The sequence below is a fragment of the Microcaecilia unicolor genome, chromosome 8 (genome assembly GCF_901765095.1).
Source record: "Microcaecilia unicolor chromosome 8, aMicUni1.1, whole genome shotgun sequence".
In the NCBI taxonomy this organism is placed as follows: domain Eukaryota; kingdom Metazoa; phylum Chordata; class Amphibia; order Gymnophiona; family Siphonopidae; genus Microcaecilia; species Microcaecilia unicolor.
The window spans coordinates 152,458,469-152,478,986 of NC_044038.1; the positions used below are offsets into that span (position 1 = coordinate 152,458,469).

General features: G+C 46.4%; 1 protein-coding gene across 3 annotated transcripts in view; it reads right to left on the minus strand.

Annotated features, from left to right (window-relative positions):
- RNF130 (ring finger protein 130) overlaps positions 1–20,518 on the minus strand; it is a 288,762-nt gene that overhangs the window by 101,081 nt on the left and 167,163 nt on the right. For all 3 annotated transcript variants that reach the window (XM_030213323.1, XM_030213322.1, XM_030213325.1), the window contains 2 exons: positions 12,823–12,894; positions 452–534 (listed from right to left, as the gene is read on the minus strand). In XM_030213323.1, coding sequence (XP_030069183.1) covers positions 452–534; positions 12,823–12,894 — 155 coding nt within the window. The remainder of the gene's footprint in view (positions 1–451; positions 535–12,822; positions 12,895–20,518) is intronic.

Genomic DNA, 20,518 nt, shown 5'->3' on the forward strand with positions numbered 1-20,518 from the left:
ATCTAGGTTATTAATGAATTTGGAGAAAACAAGGACTCCTTCATAATGATTAAAGCAAATATTCAGATCTCAGCAAAACAGGAAGTATGTGTGTGGGTGAGAGAGGGGTGGGCAGAGCGAAGCAGGAGAGAGAGAGAGGGATGCAAACACAGAATGAGTGTACAGGGCTTGTGACTGGAAAATGTCCAAGTAATCTACATTCTGCTAAACAAGGCTTTTCTGTAGGAGGGCCATGTCCAACCAACCATGCAAAGCTCTGAGGTCTTAAAGTTTGAATACGCACATCAGTCCTTAGTGACCATGGTATCGGAATTCTGGCCCACCGACAATCAACTGGGTCAGGTCTTGAAAATGAAAAAAAGGGGGCCAACATCATGAAAAATGACATTTGAAAAAAAAAAAAAAAAGATGAAAGAAGGCGATAGAAAGAGAAAGGAAACAGCTGACTCACTTGCATGGTAGAATGCGGACCACATCGCTTTGCTTGTAACTCTCGATGCACACGGCACAGTGATCAAAGTCTGGGTCTGTTTCCTGAAAAAAAAAGAGCATAATAGTTAACAAAGATCATACAGGTTACAATGTAGACTCCCCACCTCCGAAAAAATATATATCCTCCATTTTAGATCTTAGGGATATTTCAGTTAGAGTCTCAGCTTATTTGACAATATTTTCAGTTTAAAAAAAAAAATTTATTTATATCTTCCTGAAGATTGCCTATATCGTTAAGGACAGTCCAGAAGGCATTAAGACATTTTTATTTCAGTCAGACATTTATTTTAGTCAGTAATTTTCAGTGATTTTTTTTATTGTTTGTGTCATCCTGAAGATTGTTTGATATGTTTTTAGGCTTATTTTGTTTAGTTTTATGTTAGATGAATATTTATTTATTTATTCATGACATTTATACCCCACATTAGCCCGAAATAGACTCAAAATCAATTTGGCTTACAAACAAACAATAAAGTGAATAAAACATAATAAAGTACAGAATCAAACCTATAAATGGCAAGTGACCGACTCACCTGCAAATGCGCAGTAGAGACTTCCCTCTCTGTCCCGCCCCCGCGTCAAGACGTGATGACGGGGGGAGGGGGGGGACAGAGAGGGAAACTGTGCGGAAGGGGAGGGAGGGAACCACTGACGTCGCTACCGCTCCCCCCCCAAGGTAGCCGCTACCGCCCCCCACCCCCGGAGTCGCCACCACCCCCCCTTCACCCGGCCCAGGCCCTCTCTTCGTTATTCAACTTACAGCAGCGCCGAAACAGCAGCAAGCAGCTCAGCTTCAGCTCCCGTCGGCCTTCCTTCTCTGCCTGTGCCCCGCCCTCGCCGACGTGACGTCACACGAGGGCGAGGCACAGGCAGTGAAGGAAGGCCAATGGGAGCTGCTGCTTGCTGCTGTTTTGGCGCTGCTGTAAGTTGAATAACAAAGAGAGGGCCCGGGCCGGGTGAAGGGGGGGCAGGGGCGACTCCGGGGTGGGGGGGCGGTAGCGGATACCTTGGGGGGGAGGGGACATGGGAGGTCTCAGAAGGAGGGGGGCCTTGGAGCTGAGAGGGCTGGACTGAAGGGGGCCTTCCAGCTGGCTGGGAAGAAGGCATGGGGGGGCAGGGGGCCTTGGAACTGGGAGGGAGGGCAGGGGGGCCCTTACAGTTGTGAGGGAATGGGGCCCCTTACAGTTGTGAGGGAGAGCAGGGGGCCTTGGAACTGGGAGGGAGGGAAGGGGGCCTTGGGAGCTGGGGGGGAGGGCCTGGGGCCTTGGAACTGGGAGGGAGGGCGGGCAGGGGGCCTTGCAGCTGGGAAGGGGGGAGGACTGGAGCCTTGGAGCTGGGAGGGAGGGACAGAGGGGGCCTTGGAGCTGGCAGGGAAGGAGGATGGCAGGGGGCCTTGCAGCTGCAACGGGAGGGGGGCCTTGGGAAAAAAAAACATTCCAATACGCGCCCGTTTTAACGGGCTTAACGGCTAGTATAACATAAATTACAATAAGTTCAAGCAGCAAATTAATGCATGTGCAGTAAGTAATCAGGGATTTAGACTATCTCAAGGACAAACAAAGAGTGGCTAGGTGAGAGCATAATTAGGCAGGACTAGATGAGAAATGAGATACGAATTGTATTACTGTGTATATTTTGTTTAAATTTTGTAAGCTGCCAAGAACACATCAAATTTTGCGGGTTAGTAAATGATGTAAATAAATAAAATGTGCTACACACAAACAAGGTACAAATTTCTAATGTTCATGTCATGCTCCATGTGATATAACTGTACACAGAGCTGCTGGAAACATTTCTGAGAGACCTGGACATACCGTAGAAGGGCAAGTTCAAGAAAGTGCATAAAAGTTAGGTGCTAAGCACTCAGCTTTAGCCATGAGCGTTACTCCAGCCAAATGGCTGGTACAAATGAGCATGCCTAAATGTTGTTGTTGTGTGTTTAGCATATATGGTCCTTTCTTCCTCTCTCTGTGGAGGAGTGGCCTAATGGTTAGTGCAGCGGACTTTGATCCTGGGGAGCTGGGTTCAATTCCCACTGCAGCTCCTTGAGCACGTCACTTAACCCTCCATTGCCCCAGGTACAGATAAGTACCTGTATTTACTATGTAAAATGTAGTTGCAAAACCACAGAAAGGCGTATATCAAGTCCCATTTCCCTTTCCCTATTTGAGATTCTACATGGAATGTTGCTACTATTTGAGATTCAATAGAGAATGTTGCTAGTGGAGGAGTTGCCTAGTGGTTAGTGCAGTGGACTTTGATCCTGGGGAAATTGAGTTTGATTCCCACTGCAGCTCCTTGTGACTCTGGATAAGTCACTTAACCCTCCATCGCCCAGGTACAAATAAGTACCTGTATATACCATAGTAACATGATATAGTAACATAGTAGATGACGGCAGAAAAAGACCTGCACGGTCCATCCAGTCTGCCCAACAAGATAAACTCACATGTGCCATTTTTTGTGTATACCTTATCTTGATTTGTACCTGTCTTTTTCAGGGCACAGACCGTATAAGTCTGCCCAGCAGTATCCCCGCCCCCAACCACCCGCCCCGCCTCCCACCACCGGCTCTGGCACAGACCGTATAAGTCTGCCCAGCACTATCCCCGCCTCCCAACCACCAGCTCCGCCTCCACCACAGGCTCTGGCACAGACCGTATAAGTCTGCCCAGCACTATCCCCACCTCCCAACCACCAGCTCCGCCTCCACCACAGGCTCTGGCACAGACCGTATAAGTCTGCCCAGCACTATCCCCACCTCCCAACCACCAGCCCTGCCTCCCACCACCGGCTAAGCTTCTGGGGATCCCTTCCTTCTGAGCAGGATTCCATTATGTTTATCCTACGCATGTTTGAATTCCGTTACCGTTTTCCTCTCCACCACCTCTCGCGGGAGGGCATTCCGAGCATCCACCACTCTCGCCATGTAAACCCCTTCGAATGTAGTTGCAAAAACCACAGAAAGGCGGTATATCAAGTCCCATTTCCCTTCCCTTCCTGCACGGTTAAATTACCCGTGTGGGGCCATCCAAAGATATTCAGTGGCATCTAACCAGATAGTGCACTGAATATCCCCTCTAACTGGTTATGTTGTGGGCAGTCCAGGTGGACACTTAACCGGATAAGAGGCAAGAAACTATCTCAGACTACACTTCCCAAATTGCAAAAAAGTGATCTACAAAACTGTCCACCCTGCAGACTTCACTTACCTAGGAACCAAATGGTGGAACTCCTTACCACTCAAAATAAGAAATATACAGGAATATACTAGATTCCGCAAAATCCTCAAATCGTTCCTATTCAAACAACCCTCAGGAAGAACAACCATATCTCAAACAATTAATTATTACCTGAATTAGTTATTATTCTATTTACCATTAACTTTCTCTTTGCTTCATGTACAATTTCTCATTCATAATAGATTTTCTAAATGTTAAACATCCATAGTTATCCCAGTATGTTTATGATACTGTAATGTAAAATTGGATTCTTACAACAAACTACTTATTTATGCATTATGTATCTTTGTTATGTATCCTATACTCAGTGCTTTTTTTGTGCCGGTACGCAACGGTACGGCGTACCGGCACCTTTTTTTTGTTGCTCCCCCCGCCCAGTGAGTCCATGTCCCGCAGGCAGTCGCAGTGCCAGCCCCCATTTCCGGCCACTGCTGCTTCTCCTGTTGAGCAGCAGCGGCCGCTACACAAAGAAAAAGATTTTTTAAAAAACTTCAAACCTGGCTGAAACGCGGCACCCCGGCACTGTAGACAGCCATTAGGCATTGGCTGTTGCCCCGCAGCCGCTCCTCCTCTTGCCTCTACATCACTGCGCTCCTCCGGGGTCTTCTTCCAGGGGCAGTGACGTAGAGGCAAGAGGAGGAGCAGCTGCGGGGCAACAGCCAATGCCTAATGGCTGTCTATAATGCCGGGGTGCCGCGTTTCAGCCAGGTTTCAAATTTTTTTTTTAATCTTCTTTTTCTTTGTGTAGCGGCCGCTGCTGCTCAACAACAGGAGAAGCAGCAGCGGCCAGAAATAGGGGCTGGTGCTGCGTGCGTCGCGACTTCGCGCCGTTCGTGGGAAACTTGGCAGGGAGAGGGAAACCAACAGAGGGAAGGATTGGGGGGAGAGAGAGAAAGAGGGAAACCAACAGAGGGAAGGATTGGGGGGAGAAAGAGAAAGAGGGAAACCAACAGAGGGAAGGATTGGGGGGGAGAGAGAGAAAGAGGGAAACCAACAGAGGAAGGATTGGGGAGAGAGAGAAAGAGGGAAACCAACAGAGGGAAGGATTGGGGAGAGAGAGAGGGAAAACAACAGAGGGAAGGATTGGGGAGAGAGAGAAAGAGGGAAACCAACAGAGGGAAGGATTGGGGAGAGAGAGAAAGAGGGGAAACAACAGAGGGAAGGATTGGGGGGAGAGAGAGAGAGAGGGAGGGAAAACAACAGAGGGAAGGATTGGGGAGAGAGAGAAAGAGGGAAACCAACAGAGGGAAGGATTGGGGAGAGAGAGGAAGAGGGAAACCAACAGAGGGAAGGATTGGGGAGAGAGAGGAAGAGGGAAACCAACAGAGGGAAGGATTGGGGAGAGAGAGAAAGAGGGAAAACAACAGAGGGAAGGATTGGGGAGAGAGAGAAAGAGGGAAACCAACAGAGGGAAGGATTGGGGAGAGAGGGAAAACAACAGAGGGAAGGATTGGGGAGAGAGTGGAAGAGGGAAAACAACAGAGGGAAGGATTGGGGAGAGAGGGGAAAACAGATGGAAGGATTGGGGAGAGAGTGGAAAAACAGATGGAAGGATGGGGAAAGAGAGAGGGAAAACAGATGGAAGGATGGGGAAAGAGAGAGGGAAAACAGATGGAAGGATGGGAAGAGAGAGAGGGAAAACAGATGGAAGGATGGGGAGAGAGAGGGAAAAACAGATGGAAGGATTGGGGAGAGAGGGGAAAAACAGATGTAAGGATTGGGGAGAGAGAGGGAAAACAGATGGAAGGATGGGAAAAGAGAGGGGGAAAACAGATGGAAGGATGGGAAAAGAGAGGGGGAAAACAGATGGAAGGATGGGGAGAGAGAGAGGGGGAAAAACAGATGGAGAGAGAGGGAAAACGGAAAGATGGGGAGAGAAAGAGGGAAGACGCTGGATGGAAGAATGCAGAAAGAAATAGGGGAGACACTGGAAGGATGGGGAGAGAAAGCAGAGCTGCTGGATGGAAAAGGGGAATAGAGAAAGACTGGAGAATAAGAGGAAGGGGCATGGGGAGAACAAGGGTGAGGAAAAGATGAAAAGCCACAGGTAGATGAAGGAAATTAAAGAATGGATAGAAGGAATGAATTAAATCTGGACAGAGAGAGAGCCTGAAAAATATTGAAGAAAGCAAAGAAAAAGGAGACAAAAATGACAAATGGCACAGAAGAGTGAAGCGAAAACAAAGGAAAGCAGAATCACAGACTGGGACCAATATGGAAAGAAAACAGTCACCAGACAACAAAGGTAGAAAGAAATCATTTTATTTTCATTTTAGCGTTTGGAATTTGTCTTATTTTGAACTGGGTATACTGGAGCTGTAAGAGCTTACAGAGATTATTTATCATGAAAAAAAATCACGTTATTTTTTTCTCCTATAGTACTATAATATTTTCAATGATGTCTGTTTATATGCGCCATGGCTGGTATAGGGGGTGTGGTTAATGTGGGTGTAGCTATCATAGGGGTGAAGCCATATGTGGTGACCCCGCCCATAATGAGTACCGGCACCTTTTTTTCTACAAAAAAAGCACTGCCTATACTGTTTACTGTAAGCCACACTGAACACAAACTTGTTTGGGATAATGTGGGATATAAATGTCACAAATAAATAAATAAATAAAATTCCTCTTTACCCAGGCCGTCCCAGATGTTAGGGCGAAGTGGATGCTTGCTCGAGCTGTAGCTTCTCTTTTCTCTCCTGTTACATTGCGTTTCCTCTGCCTTTCTTTCCTGTTGGATTTGTAGTTCTTTTCTGACATTATATTACTTTTGATTGTAAACCGCTTTGTTTGTGAAAGATGGTATATCAAGCAGCAATAAATATAAACATAAGTGCTAGTATTCCATAACTGCAAAAGATGAACCAGGATGTAAGCCTGTGTTGGGTCTAGCATACTTATCTATTTCTGTTGACCTCCGCTTTGAATAAAGGCTCTGGATTTTCCCCAAGTTCATTTAATAATGGTCTATGGACTTTTCCTTTACGAAGCCATCCAAACCTTTTTTAAACTGCGCTAAGCTAACCGCCTTTACCACATTCCCTGGCAACGAATTCCAGAGTTTAATTACACGTTGAGTGAGGAAACATTTTCTCCAATTCGTTTAAAATTTACTACATTGTAGCTTCATCGCATGCACCCTAGTCCTAGTATTTTTGGAAAGCGTAAACAGATGCTTCACATCTACCCATTCAACTCCACTCATTATTTTATAGACCTCTATCATATCTCCCCTCAGCCGCCTTTTCTCCAAGCTGAACAGCCCTAGCCACTTTAGCCTTTTCTCATAGGGAAGTCGTCCCATTCCCTTTATCGTTTTCGTTGCCCCTCTCTGCACCTTTTCTAATTCCACTATATCTTTTTTGAGAGGCGGCGACCAGAATTGAACACAATAGTCGAGGTGCGGTCGCACCATGGAGCGATACAAAGGCATTATATAACATCCTCATTTTTGTTTTCCATTCCTTTCCTAATAATACACCTAACATTCTAGTTGCTTTCTTAGCCGCAGCAGCACACTGAGCAGAAGGTTTCAACGTATCATCAACGACGACACCTAGATCCCTTTCTTGGTCCGTGACTCCTAACGTGGAACCTTGCATGACGTAGCTATAATTCAGGTTCCTCTTTCCCACATGCATCACTTTGCACTTGCTCACATTAAACGTCATCTGCCATTTAGAGCCCAGTCTCCCAGTCTCGTAAGATGCAACTGTGGGATTTGAATCCTGGCTCCCTTGGTTCCCAGCCCACTGCTCTAATATCAGGCTACATTTACCTTTTCATAGATAACACCAAAACCTATAAGAGAGTGGCCATCTTGGAAGGTGTGGAAAAGATGAGGTGGGATCTAGAGAAGTTCCAGAAATGGTCTAGAATTTAGTAGGTAAGATTTAATACTAGAAAATACAAAGTCATGCATTTGGGCTGCAAAAATGCAAGGGAGTGGCGCAGTATAGGGGTGAAGTTGTTCTTTGCATGAAACAGAAGTGCGTTGTAGGGATGATTGTATCTGATGATCTTAAGGTGGTCAAAAGGAAGGTAAAGCGATGGCAAAAGACAGAAGGATTCTTTGGAGCATAGAGCACAGTTTTCTGAGCTATGGGTCATGACCTCAAATGGAGGTCTTGAAATCCACATTTGGGGTCACAATGTGGGCAAGCACTCATTGTCCTGTGCCACTTGGGGGTGGGGGGGTGGTCACATGGTTTCTGCAGCTGCACAAATTGAAAATGTGGCTGCAGAAAGATTGGCGACTGCTGGGATAGAGAGAGGAATGGCCAGCATGAAAAAAGAGGTGATAGTAGGACCTCATTTGGAGTACCCTCTGCAGTTCTGGAGACTGCACCTTTAAAAGTGTATAAAGCAGTTGCAATCAGTTCAGAAGGTGGTAACATAGTAACATAGTAGATGACGGCAGAAAAAGACCTGCACGGTCCATCTAGTCTGCCCACGATAAACTCATATGTGTATACCTTACCTTGATTTGTACCTGTCTTTTTCAGGGCACAGACCGTATAAGTCTGTGCAGCAGTATTTCCCGCCTCCCAACCACCAGTCCCGCCTCCCATCACCGGCTCTGGCACAGACCCCGTATAAGTCTGCCCTCCCCCATCCTAGCCTCTCAACCACCAACCCCTCTTCCCCCCGCCACCCAATTTCAGCTAAGCTTCTGTGGATCCATTCCTTCTGGACAGGATTCCTTTATGCCTGTCCCACACATGCTTGAATTCCGTTACTGTGTGGTTCTTAAAATGGTCTGTGGTCTCTGTCATAAAGTGTATGGGGATAGACTTAAAGATCTAAACATGAACATCCTGAAGGAAAGACGAAATTGTAGCGATATGACAGACACATTTAAACATTTCCATGTATACAGCTTAATTTGTAGACAAAAAGAGAAGTGGGATTGTTATGTCATGAGCAGGGCTGAGCCAGAGGTGAGCGACTGGAGAAGAGGGGCTGGATCAGACGGTACAATAGCTGTTCTCATCCCCTCTTTTCTTCCCTACGGGCTGCCTGGAAGGGAGGGACTGGGTTCCAGGCTGCTCTCCTCCATAGGCTCTATCATTTCAAAATGATTGGGGGAAGCCAAATACAATACAAATTACTCTTCTCTGGCTATAATGAAGGGGCCTGCTCAATATTGGGGTGCTCAGCACCCACAGAGCTGGCTCCTATGTTCTCCACAGAAATTAAGCTCTGACAAGATGTAAGTGTTCAGGGGCCGGGCCTACTTTTGTTCTTTGTTGTGTGGTCAGTAAAAGTATCTCTGAAAATAAAAAAGAAAGAAAGAAATAGGAAGATGTGTCTGTGGGGAGGGGGAAGAGAGTGGGCATAGGATGAAGGTGAAAGGGAATAGACTCTGGAGTAATCTAAGGAAATATTTCTTCACGGAAAGGGTGGTGATGCATGGTATGGCCTCCCTGTGGAAGTGGTGGAGATGAGAACTATGTCTGAATTAGGAAAGCAGGGGGCAAGCACAGAGGATCTCAGAGGGAGAGGACAGGCTTGAGCAGGCTGGTGTGAACAGACAGAGTGGAGAAGCTGTATGGTCTTCTTCTGCTGTCATGTTCTGTTCTTATGTTTACATTTTATGGCTTCCCTCATAAACCTTCATGGTTAATACTGTTATGCAATAAGAGCAACTTCACAGAACGCAGAAAGAAAAATGAAATACCTACACATTTTCTGCATGGATTGGATGTCCTAGAAAAAACATAAGTACCTTTTCTTCTTCACTTAAAACCGTTCTTTCTAAAATTATGTGGCGTTCTTAGCAAAAGCGAAGCACAGAGCCAAGGGCATCTAAAACCACAGCAAGATAAATGTAGCTGCTCCAGCAGTGAAAGTGTATAGTCAGTATTTTATGCAGACAAACCCAGTGGAACAACGTGATGAATGACAGGGCGGTTCTTGTGTTTCTTTAAATTAAATGCGGCTCTCATGCCACTTCCCCTGCAGCTGTCTTATCGCTTAACATCCTGGTGGTTATACTGCCAGGCAAGCAGTCTCTTCCTTGTTGATATCATAAGAACATAAATATTGCCATACTGGGACGGACCAAAGGTCCATCAAGCCCAGAATCCTGTTTCCAACAATGGCCAATCCAGGTTACAAGTATCTGGTAAGATCCTGAAACAGTACAATACATTTTATGCTGCTTATCCTAGAAATAAGCAGTGGATTTTACCAAGTCCATCTTAATAATGGCTTATGGACTTTTCTTTTAGGAAGCTATCCAAACCTTTTTTAAACCCCGCTAAGCAAACTGCTTTAACTACATTCTTTAGCAAAGAATTCCGCATAAGACTCTGGTGAGACCTCATTTAGAATACTGTGTACAATTCTGGAGACTGCACCTTCAAAAAGATATAACCAGGATGGTATTGGTCCAGAGGGTGGCTACTGAAATGGTCAACGGTCTTCATCATAAAGCATATGGGGACAGACTTAAAGATCTCAATGTATACTTTGCAGTGGCGTAGGTACGGGTGGGCCTGGGTAGCAGTGGCACCTCACATTAACATCTGTCCTCCGCGGCATCCCGGCATCTGCCCGCCCCTCACTGAATCCCGTCCCTCCCTGGCGTAGCTTACAGGCATCCCCCGTGCCTGAAGTGATTTAATTATTGCTGCCTGCGCCGGCTCAGCAGGCTTCCGTCAGCTAGGTCCCGCCAGACAGGAAATGATGAAAGCGAGGGCAGGACCTGGCCGATGAAAGCCTGTAGAGCCGGTGCAGGCAGCAATAATTAAATCACTAGAGGTGCCGGGGACACCTGTAAGGTACACCAGGGAGGGACGGGGTTCAGCGACGGGCAGGCAGATGCCAGGATGCCGCGGAGGATAGATTTTGATGTGGGGTTCCGCCGCTGGGTGGCCCTGAGACAAGAATGGGTGGGTCTGTGCCCACCCAGGCCCATCCGTAGCTACACCACAACAAAGTATACATTGAGATCTTTAAGTCTGTCCCCATATGCTTTATGATGAAGACCATTGATCATTTTAGTAGCCACCCTCTGGACCAACTCTATCCTGTTTATATCTTTTTGAAGGTGCGGTCTCCAGAATTGTACACAATATTCTAAACTAGTAAAGAAGGCCTGTTTCAAAATGCAATGAAACGGGCGCTAGCAAGGCCCCCCCTCCATCCCAAGTTGCAAACGCCGTCGCTGGCAATTGAACCTTCACGGCCCTCCCACCAAGTTTTGGACTCCCTCCTGCCTCCGATTGCAGCCCCCTCCCTTTGCGTTGCTGCCTGCCCCCCCCCCCCCCGAGGCGCGACCCTTTGGACGCCACCTTTGGCTCTGGAAGGCATGGCCCGAAGCCTCTGCGTACCTGTGCTGAGCGGGGTGAAGTTGTTTTCAGGGCTGCGGGGCGTTCCCTGTTGATGGAGCGTCTGTTGACGCTCCATCGTGAAGCTCCATCAGATGCTCCTTCGTGAAGCCAGGCCCCGCAGGTGAGAGGAGAAGTTCGTTGGCGTTAGCGGAGGTAGGGGAAGGGTTCGGGGGGGGGGAGGGTTGGGAGGGAGGGGTGGTGTGCAGAGGGTCGCGGCGGGGGGGGGGGGGGGGTCCAGGGGGGCAGTGATGCGGAGGGGGCATGTTGGGATCGCAGGGAAGGGGGGTGTGTAAGTGGTTGTTAGGGGCGTGACGGGCCTTGAAGTGGGAGGGATAGAGGGAGTGAGAGGTGGGTGGGTGGGGGCTGGTGTGTTGATGTCCGTCTGTGTTGCGCCCTCGACGTCATGACGTTTGACGCGAAGGCGGGGAACACAGACATGGTGAGTTTCATGGCTTCACCACCATGAACTAACGAACCCGTGAGGGAGTGTGCAGATGGCCTCATCCGGTTTTGTCTTCAGAACGTTGAGGTAGCGTTTTATGTACATATGGGGCGTGGCTGAGGGCGGGTCTATGAGTGAGGGTGAGTGGTCCTGATAGCCTAGCCTACGAAGTCTACAGGAGTTCAATGCTTCAGTGCCTTGGAGTGAGCTTCAGAACGTTTGAGGTGGGATTTATTTATATAGATGAGGTCTCACCAGCGTCTTATGCAGGGGCATCATCGTCTCCTTTTTTCTACTGCCATTCCTTTCCCTATGCATCGAAGCATCCTTCTAGCTTTCACTGTCGCCTTTTCTACCTGTTTGACCACCTTAAGATCATCACATACAATCACACCTGAGTCCTGCTCCTCTTTCATGCACTTTCTTCACCCCGTAAATCCCTTGGGATTTTGCAGCCCAAATGCATGACCCTGCATTTTTTTCAGCATTAACGTTCTAATGTATTAAGTACATAAGTAATGCCACACTAGGAAAAGACCAAGGGTCCATCGAGCCCAGCATCCTGTCCACGACAGCGGCCAATCCAGGCCAATCTTTTGCTTCATACAGAAATGTATGAAGCAAAAGAAGTCCAAAAATTTAGAGATAAGGCTAAGGGGTGGATTCAGTAAATGGTGGCCATAGTTCCGTGTGGAACTGTTTTTATGGAATACTAGCTTGTCATTTTCATGCCTAACTTTAGACACATCCAATAGAATGGACAAACAAAAACTGTTTTCCTGCAGGGACTTATATAATACACACAATTTGGTCCCAGGCAGTTATTTATTTAAATGCAATGTAAAAGCAGAGTGAATATCATCTCTAAGCATCTATCACCAGATTTTACCACACTCTCCATATTTTATTCTTTCTAGTTAGGTGTTTTGTATGAAGGATCATCAGACTTCACAGCATCAACAGTGCTTGTCAAACTTTCAAAAGCAGTGATGTGCAAATCTTCATCGATCCATTTTTTTTTTCATTTTTGTAGAAAGCTTTACGTTGTTAAAGAAATCAGCTGCCAGTTAAGTAGCGCTAGTGATGCTAGTGCGATTAATTAAATTTTGAATATTATTTGGACTATCTTTAAAGTTATATTTATAACAGTTCTTTAACAAAGTCAACCCTGTATGTACCTTCTGGACACTGGAACAACATGGATTTGTATGCAAGGTCAGAGAGTACAGAATACAGATGTAACATGCTATTATTTGCAGTTAAGTCAAATGAGGACAAAACAGACCTCTCTCACTGTTTCTGCTCTTACCTTATCTCCTTTCTTGACTGTTCTTGTTGTTAGTTTGCCAACAGCTTTCTTGGCTGCATCTCCGAGACGGCGCTGTGAAAATTCAGAGAGGGGGGAAAAAACAGATTTTAACCACAATGGAAAATATGTGAAGTTTCTGCAGTTTGGGTGACGTTAACATCATTCAAGACTTCAGTTGGAGAGAAGACACCTGCAAAACAGACTGATGTGATCTTTCAAAAGTAGAGGCCTACCACTTGTTCAAACCAAGCATAGTATTGAGAGCACATTTGCCAGAAAAATCATCCTTTTCATATTTTTTCCCTGAAAAATGTTATTTAATAGGGATGGGCAGCCAAAAACTTCCAATTCTGGAGCAAATGTCTTCAAGCGTGTGTACTATCTCCCAAATTCTATAAATGGTGCCTTAAGCTGTGCATGCTAATTTGGCCACAAGGCCAAATTGCGCGCACAATTTAATTGATTAGCAAACCAATCAGTGCCAATAATTGGTACTTAACAACCAATTAATGGCACTAATTGGCTTTAATTAGAATTTATGCACACAATTTTCTAGGGGTATGATATAGCATGGTGTGCGTAAATTCTAACGCATACAGCCAAAAAGGGGTGTGGCCACAGCCATGGAATGGTCAGGTCTTGGGCGTTTAAAAAAACTATGCACACTATTATGGAATACATCCGAACTGTGCTTAAGTTAGGCACAGCTATTTAGGTCTGGTTTTAGGTGGCCTAAATGGGTGCGCCTAAATTTTAGTCACAAGAAGGGCTGCTAAGTATATTCTACAAACTACGCCCAACTTTAGTGGCATGGAGATATGGTGTGGGAGAAATCAAGATATTTCTTGTGGATTTGGGACTGAGGAGCTGTGTGCTCAGGGGAGAGGCCTGCTATAAGGTCAATTCTATAACAGGGTGCCCACGTTTACACACCACTTAAGAACGTAAGTGTACTGACTATAGTCACTTTCACGGGTAAGTGAACACTTATGCGTTTAAGTAGCAGCAAAACACCTAAGCATTATTCTATAAGGGTGCATGTAAGTGGCATAGCATATAAATGCAAGGGGGAGTGTTCATGTGGGTGGGGCATAGGTAGAGCATGGGAAGGGCATGGGCAGAATATGGGTGGAGCATGGAAGGGGCAAGTGCGGAGCATGGACAGGGTTGCCACTTACATACACAACTAACAGAATACAGTAAGTTTCTATAACTTTTGGGCACATGCAGTCACATCAGGTCTATGGCTGATATAACCGCGGGTGTGTAAATGTAAGGTGTACCCATACTGGGTTACGCTACTATTCTGTAATGGAATCTGGGCACTCAGGTGTCGTCTAGAACAGGTGCTCACCACGCATCCTAAAAGGAGGCATCCGCGATCAGAATTATTCCCTTTACGACAGTGGCTGCTGATGCCAAAGCCTGGACAATGAAGGCACAATTAACTTCAAACTAGGGGAGGCACGAATCCAGGAAGTCTCAGCTAATCCCTCAAAACACGAACAAGACTCCAATTAATAGAGTTTGATAGGATTAGCTGGTGGTTGGCTGGAAAAGGTCAGCTCGTCTTAATGGCTTTAAAGAGCTGCTTTCAATTATCACTGCAGGGCCGCAGTCCACAGTGGACCAAGAACAGCTATTTATTTCTCACCGTTCAGAGAGAAGGGGCAGGACACTTTCAAAGGGACAACTGTGCGTGTTTTAGCTTTCAAAAAAGACGTCCCTGTAGAAACTGGATGATCAGTTTTATACCGATTGGAAATTGGGTTATCAGTTTTATATCGATCTCTATGTAGGAAGTCCTGTTTTTTGCAGGGAAAGAGGTCATTTATCATTCCTATAGTTGCCTGTACCTGCTGAGTGAGTTATAAAACCAGCTGTCTGGATACATTTTCAGCTCGACTAAATTCAGCTTCTCAAAAATAGACTGGCTAAATTTATGCAGCTGGGATCTCTTGTTAATCTGAGCTGATTAGTGCTGCAAATAAGTATTAACCAGATTAAGTAAAAAAAAAATAAAAATAAAAGACTGTAGGGCAGCCAACCTCCCCCCTCCATCTCACTTTTTACATAAAGTTGTGTGAAGGGGGGGGGGGGGGGGGATTTCTCCCAGCACAACCCCCTGTGTGATATTTAAAAATGTATGCTGGAGCGTGAAAAGCCCCCTGCAGGATCTCCCTCCCTTGAGAAGGCCAGGTTTTGTTACTGAACTGGGGACCTTCTTCACGCAAGCACATTAACATTTACCACCAAAGCCACTTTCAGCAGTAGCTCAAGGTGAGTTACATTCAGGTACAGTAGGAATTTCCTGGTCTCTGCAGCTTACAAGGGCTCACCACAGGTTGCGCTCAGGCGTCCTGCAGTAAGTTCCGAATGTACACGCGGAAACTATGCACTAAAAAATATTTTTACATTTTTCTTGGAGGGGACGTCTGGGGGATGAAAAGTGGGCGTTTGTGCACTAATCAGTTAGTGTGTCTGTGTTACTGTGAGCTAACTGATTCATGCACCGTGAGCCCTTATTGCCTACAAATATAAGTTCAAGTATTGCCATACTGGGAAAGACCAAAGGTCCATCAAGCCCAGCATCCTGTTTCCAACAGTGGTCAATCCAGGTCACAAATACCTGGCAAGATCCCAAAAAAGTACAAAACATTTTATACTGCTTATCCCAGAAATAGTGGATTTTCCCCAAGTCCATGTAATAATGGTTTATGGACTTTTCCTTTAGGAAGCCGTCCAAACCTTTTTTAAACTCCGCTAAGCTAACCGCCTTTACCACATTCTCTGGCAACGAATTCCAGAGTTTAATTACATGTTGCGTGAAGAAACATTTTCTGTGATTCGTTTTAAATTTACTACATTGTAGCTTCATCGCATGCCCCAAAGTCCTAGTATTTTTGGAAAGCGTAAACAGACGCTTCACATCTACCTGTTCAACTCCACTCATTATTTTATAGACCTCTATCATATCTCCCCTCAGCTGCCTTTTCTCTAGGGCTGAAGAGCCCTAGCAGCTTTAGCCTCATAGGGAAATAGGTGTCAGTAAGGGCTCATGCCAGGGATGGACTGACCATTTGGGCAACAGGGTAGTGCCTGAGGGCCCAGAGGCTCTGCCCGGTTGTCCGCCACTGCACACTGCAGCCCCCACGGGAGGTCTCGTGGCCGCTGCCAGTATTCTCCCTGGTTGCACCTCTGTGTTTACAAAATGGCTGCTGAGACTACTGTGAGACGTCTTGGCAGCCAATTTGTAAACACGGCGCCGCACCAGGCAGAGTAGGGGCAGCAGATGGGCAGGAAAGAGGGGCTTTATTTCCTGCCCCCAAAGAAGCCACAGCAACGGCAACATGGTGGGATGGAGGCAGCATAGTGGGGGAACTGGTGGCCGCGGCAGCAGCATGGCGGGGGGGCTCAGAATAGACTCAGTGCCCGGGGGTCCAGAGTACTCTCAGTCTAATCCTGGCTCACACTCTAATTTTTTTTAATGGCTGTGTGCTAATGTTGCCATTATCATGGAAAAGCAGCCATTTTTCAGTAGTGGTAAAAATGGCCTTAGTGCACAGGAAAGACCAGTATAAGGATGAACTTGGACCACTAAGCTTCTACCCGAGGCAATGGAGGGTTAAGTGTTTTGCCCAAGACCACAAGGAGACACAATGAGATTTGAACTGGCTTCTCTGGTTCTCAGCCCAGGACAGGAGTGGACAAAGAAAAATGAACAGTAGCAACAAAAAGTTGTTCAAATTAGTTTGATTTGTCAAGTTGGTTCAGAAAATCTGTGTGGGGGCAGATAGATTTCTGGCATATCATATAGGCCATATGCTTAAACCCATACAGTGGTGGAAATAAGTATTTGATCCCTTGCTGATTTTGTAAGTTTGCCCACTGACAAAGACATGAGCAGCCCATAATTGAAGGGTAGGTTATTGGTAACAGTGAGAGATAGCACATCACAAATTAAATCCGGAAAATCACATTGTGGAAAGTATATGAATTTATTTGCATTCTGCAGAGGGAAATAAGTATTTGATCCCCCACCAACCAGTAAGAGATCTGGCCCCTACAGACCAGGTAGATGCTCCAAATCAACTCGTTACCTGCATGACAGACAGCTGTCGGCAATGGTCACCTGTATGAAAGACACCTGTCCACAGACTCAGTGAATCAGTCAGACTCTAACCTCTACAAAATGGCCAAGAGCAAGGAGCTGTCTAAGGATGTCAGGGACAAGATCATACACCTGCACAAGGCTGGAATGGGCTACAAAACCATCAGTAAGACGCTGGGCGAGAAGGAGACAACTGTTGGTGCCATAGTAAGAAAATGGAAGAAGTACAAAATGACTGTCAATCGACAAAGATCTGGGGCTCCACGCAAAATCTCACCTCGTGGGGTATCCTTGATCATGAGGAAGGTTAGAAATCAGCCTACAACTACAAGGGGGGAACTTGTCAATGATCTCAAGGCAGCTGGGACCACTGTCACCACGAAAACCATTGGTAACACATTACGACATAACGGATTGCAATCCTGCAGTGCCCGCAAGGTCCCCCTGCTCCGGAAGGCACATGTGACGGCCCGTCTGAAGTTTGCCAGTGAACACCTGGATGATGCCGAGAGTGATTGGGAGAAGGTGCTGTGGTCAGATGAGACAAAAATTGAGCTCTTTGGCATGAACTCAACTCGCCGTGTTTGGAGGAAGAGAAATGCTGCCTATGACCCAAAGAACACCGTCCCCACTGTCAAGCATGGAGGTGGAAATGTTATGTTTTGGGGGTGTTTCTCTGCTAAGGGCACAGGACTACTTCACCGCATCAATGGGAGAATGGATGGGGCCATGTACCGTACAATTCTGAGTGACAACCTCCTTCCCTCCGCCAGGGCCTTAAAAATGGGTCGTGGCTGGGTCTTCCAGCACGACAATGACCCAAAACATACAGCCAAGGCAACAAAGGAGTGGCTCAGGAAGAAGCACATTAGGGTCATGGAGTGGCCTAGCCAGTCACCAGACCTTAATCCCATTGAAAACTTATGGAGGGAGCTGAAGCTGCGAGTTGCCAAGCGACAGCCCAGAACTCTTAATGATTTAGAGATGATCTGCAAAGAGGAGTGGACCAAAATTCCTCCTGACATGTGTGCAAACCTCATCATCAACTACAGAAGACGTCTGACCGCTGTGCTTGCCAACAAGGGTTTTGCCACCAAGTATTAGGTCTTGTTTGCCAGAGGGATTAAATACTTATTTCCCTCTGCAGAATGCAAATAAATTCATATACTTTCCACAATGTGATTTTCCGGATTTAATTTGTGATGTGCTATCTCTCACTGTTACCAATAACCTACCCTTCAATTATGGGCTGCTCATGTCTTTGTCAGTGGGCAAACTTACAAAATCAGCAAGGGATCAAATACTTATTTCCACCACTGTATGACAGTTCATGGTGAGAGCAGTTCTAGGCTTCCATAGCTTTTTCCTGGGACATTTTGAAGTTTTGCAGACTAGTGTTTCAGGGTTTTCAGAAGAGGCAGATGAGCCAACTACCTGCCTAGAGAGTAGAACTCTTAGGTGTGCAACGAACGACAATTTTGACTTTACTGCATTGTAAATACATTACTATTTGAAAGGTAAAACTGAGTACTGTACGCTTTGATTGCCGGGGGTAGTGGTGGTGTTGGAGGGGGGTGGGGCAGCGGGTTTGTCATTTTAAAATTTTGCCCAGAGTGAAAAATATTTTGTTGCTAGTAAACAGAAGTGTTGGAAGTTTGAGAGTACTGCAAAGTTAAAGGACCATTCATGTATTTTGCGATGCAGGGACACCTTGAAAAGAAGGAATGATAAGGTGAAGAAAATCCTTAATTTGTGAAAAGTATCTCCAGGCAGCTCGAGAAAAGGAAAGACTGTGTCATCTCAACAGAACTCAAAACAAGACTTCACTACTGAAATACACAGAGATGAAATATACAAGATTTTGGATGAGGCTTTGGACTCAATCAAGGTCGGAAAAGTTGTAATTGATGTGGCCAGACTTCTGGGTATATTCTTATACCTAACTGGTAGCCAATTTATAGCCTAGTGGCTAGAGCATTGGGCTGACAAACAGGGAAACCAGGTTCAAATCCTGCTGCTGCTCCTTGTGATTTTGGGCAAGTCACTTAAGGGAAGATGATCAAAAGCCCCACGCTGTTCCAAACAGCACTCTAAAAATAGCGCCAGAACACACCATATAAGGGAGTTTCTCCCTTATATGGTGTGAAGCCCCGCCCAGCGCATCCCAGGATACACTGGGAAGGGCTGGGCGCCAACATTTTGCAGGCGGCGCCGAAGGAAGAGGAGGGAGGCTACCTCCCTCCTCCAACCCAAGGTAGGGGGTGTGGAGGGATTGACCGTGGCCCACTGGGCCACCAGGGACTTCTTGCCAATGCTGGGGGGGGGGGGGGGTTAGGGGGGCTGGAGACCCACCGGATCTCCAGCTCCCCTTGAACCTGTGTCGGGGGGGGGGGGGGTCGTCGGGTCGTCAGTTCCTGCGGGGGGTTGCTTCATTGGGGGGAATGGGGGCCTGCTAGCATGCAAATGCATGCTGGACAGGGCTCACCATTCCTACCCAATGGTCTGCAAACCCTAACGCCAGCTCCGAGCTAGCGTAGGGTTTGCTGCAGCCAGCGAGCCAATCCTTGGCATGCTGGTCGCTGATCATTGGGAATGAATAGGTTTAGTGTGCATTTGCATGCTATTTGCACTAAGAGCCCTGTTTTGCATGCATTTGCATGCTAGTTCCATTCAGAGTCGCAAGCATGTTGTTTCACGTGCTTGGGGGCTCTGATCATGGGGCAGTAGCAAACGCAGGTGCTAGTATGGCGCTAACAGCCTCTAGCGCCTGCGTTTGCTTCTGATCATCGGCCCATTAACCCTCTATTGGCTCAGGTACAAACTTACCCCCCAGTTCACTAAACTGCGTTGGCGGCTGCCGTGCACTAATACCAACACAGCCCATTCATGCGGCTTAGTAAACAGGGGGGTTAGATTGCAAGCCCTCAAGGAATGGGGAAATACTTACTCCCCAATGTTCACAACTATTCAACTGGCCAGGAATGGTTCCTGGCCGACTAAATAGCATTTAAGTACCTAATTGTGGATATTCTGTGGGAGATAACCTGTTATCTCCCGCTGAATATCCCAGTTAGAGCCTAGCATCTAACTGGCTATATTGAGTGACATAGCTGGTTAGGCACAGATATTGAGTGTCAAACCGGCTATGTTGAGTAGTCAAAATAGGCCACTTAAATAGCAGGCCTATTTTTACCAACTAAAAAGTTAACCGGTTAGTGTAGTTTCAGCATAGCCAGTTAACTTTTTAGCGGAGAAAATAAACCCAAATATTCAATGCCGGTCACTGGAAACGGCCTGGTATTGAATATTCAAGTTTAATGCTGGTGATTATCGGGCTCAATGTGTATGTGAATATAACTCACCTCGGGTTACTACTGAAAAAGGTGTCAGCAAAGTCCAAATAAAAATATCATGGCAATTTAAATCAAGATTAAGGGGTCCTTTTACTAAGCTGCACTGAAAAATGGCCTGCGCTGGTGTAGACGCGTGTATTGGACGCACACAGGTCCATTTTACAGCGCACCTGCAAAATGGCCTTTTTTTGGGCCAAAAATGGACATGCGGCAAACTTTAAATTGGGGCATC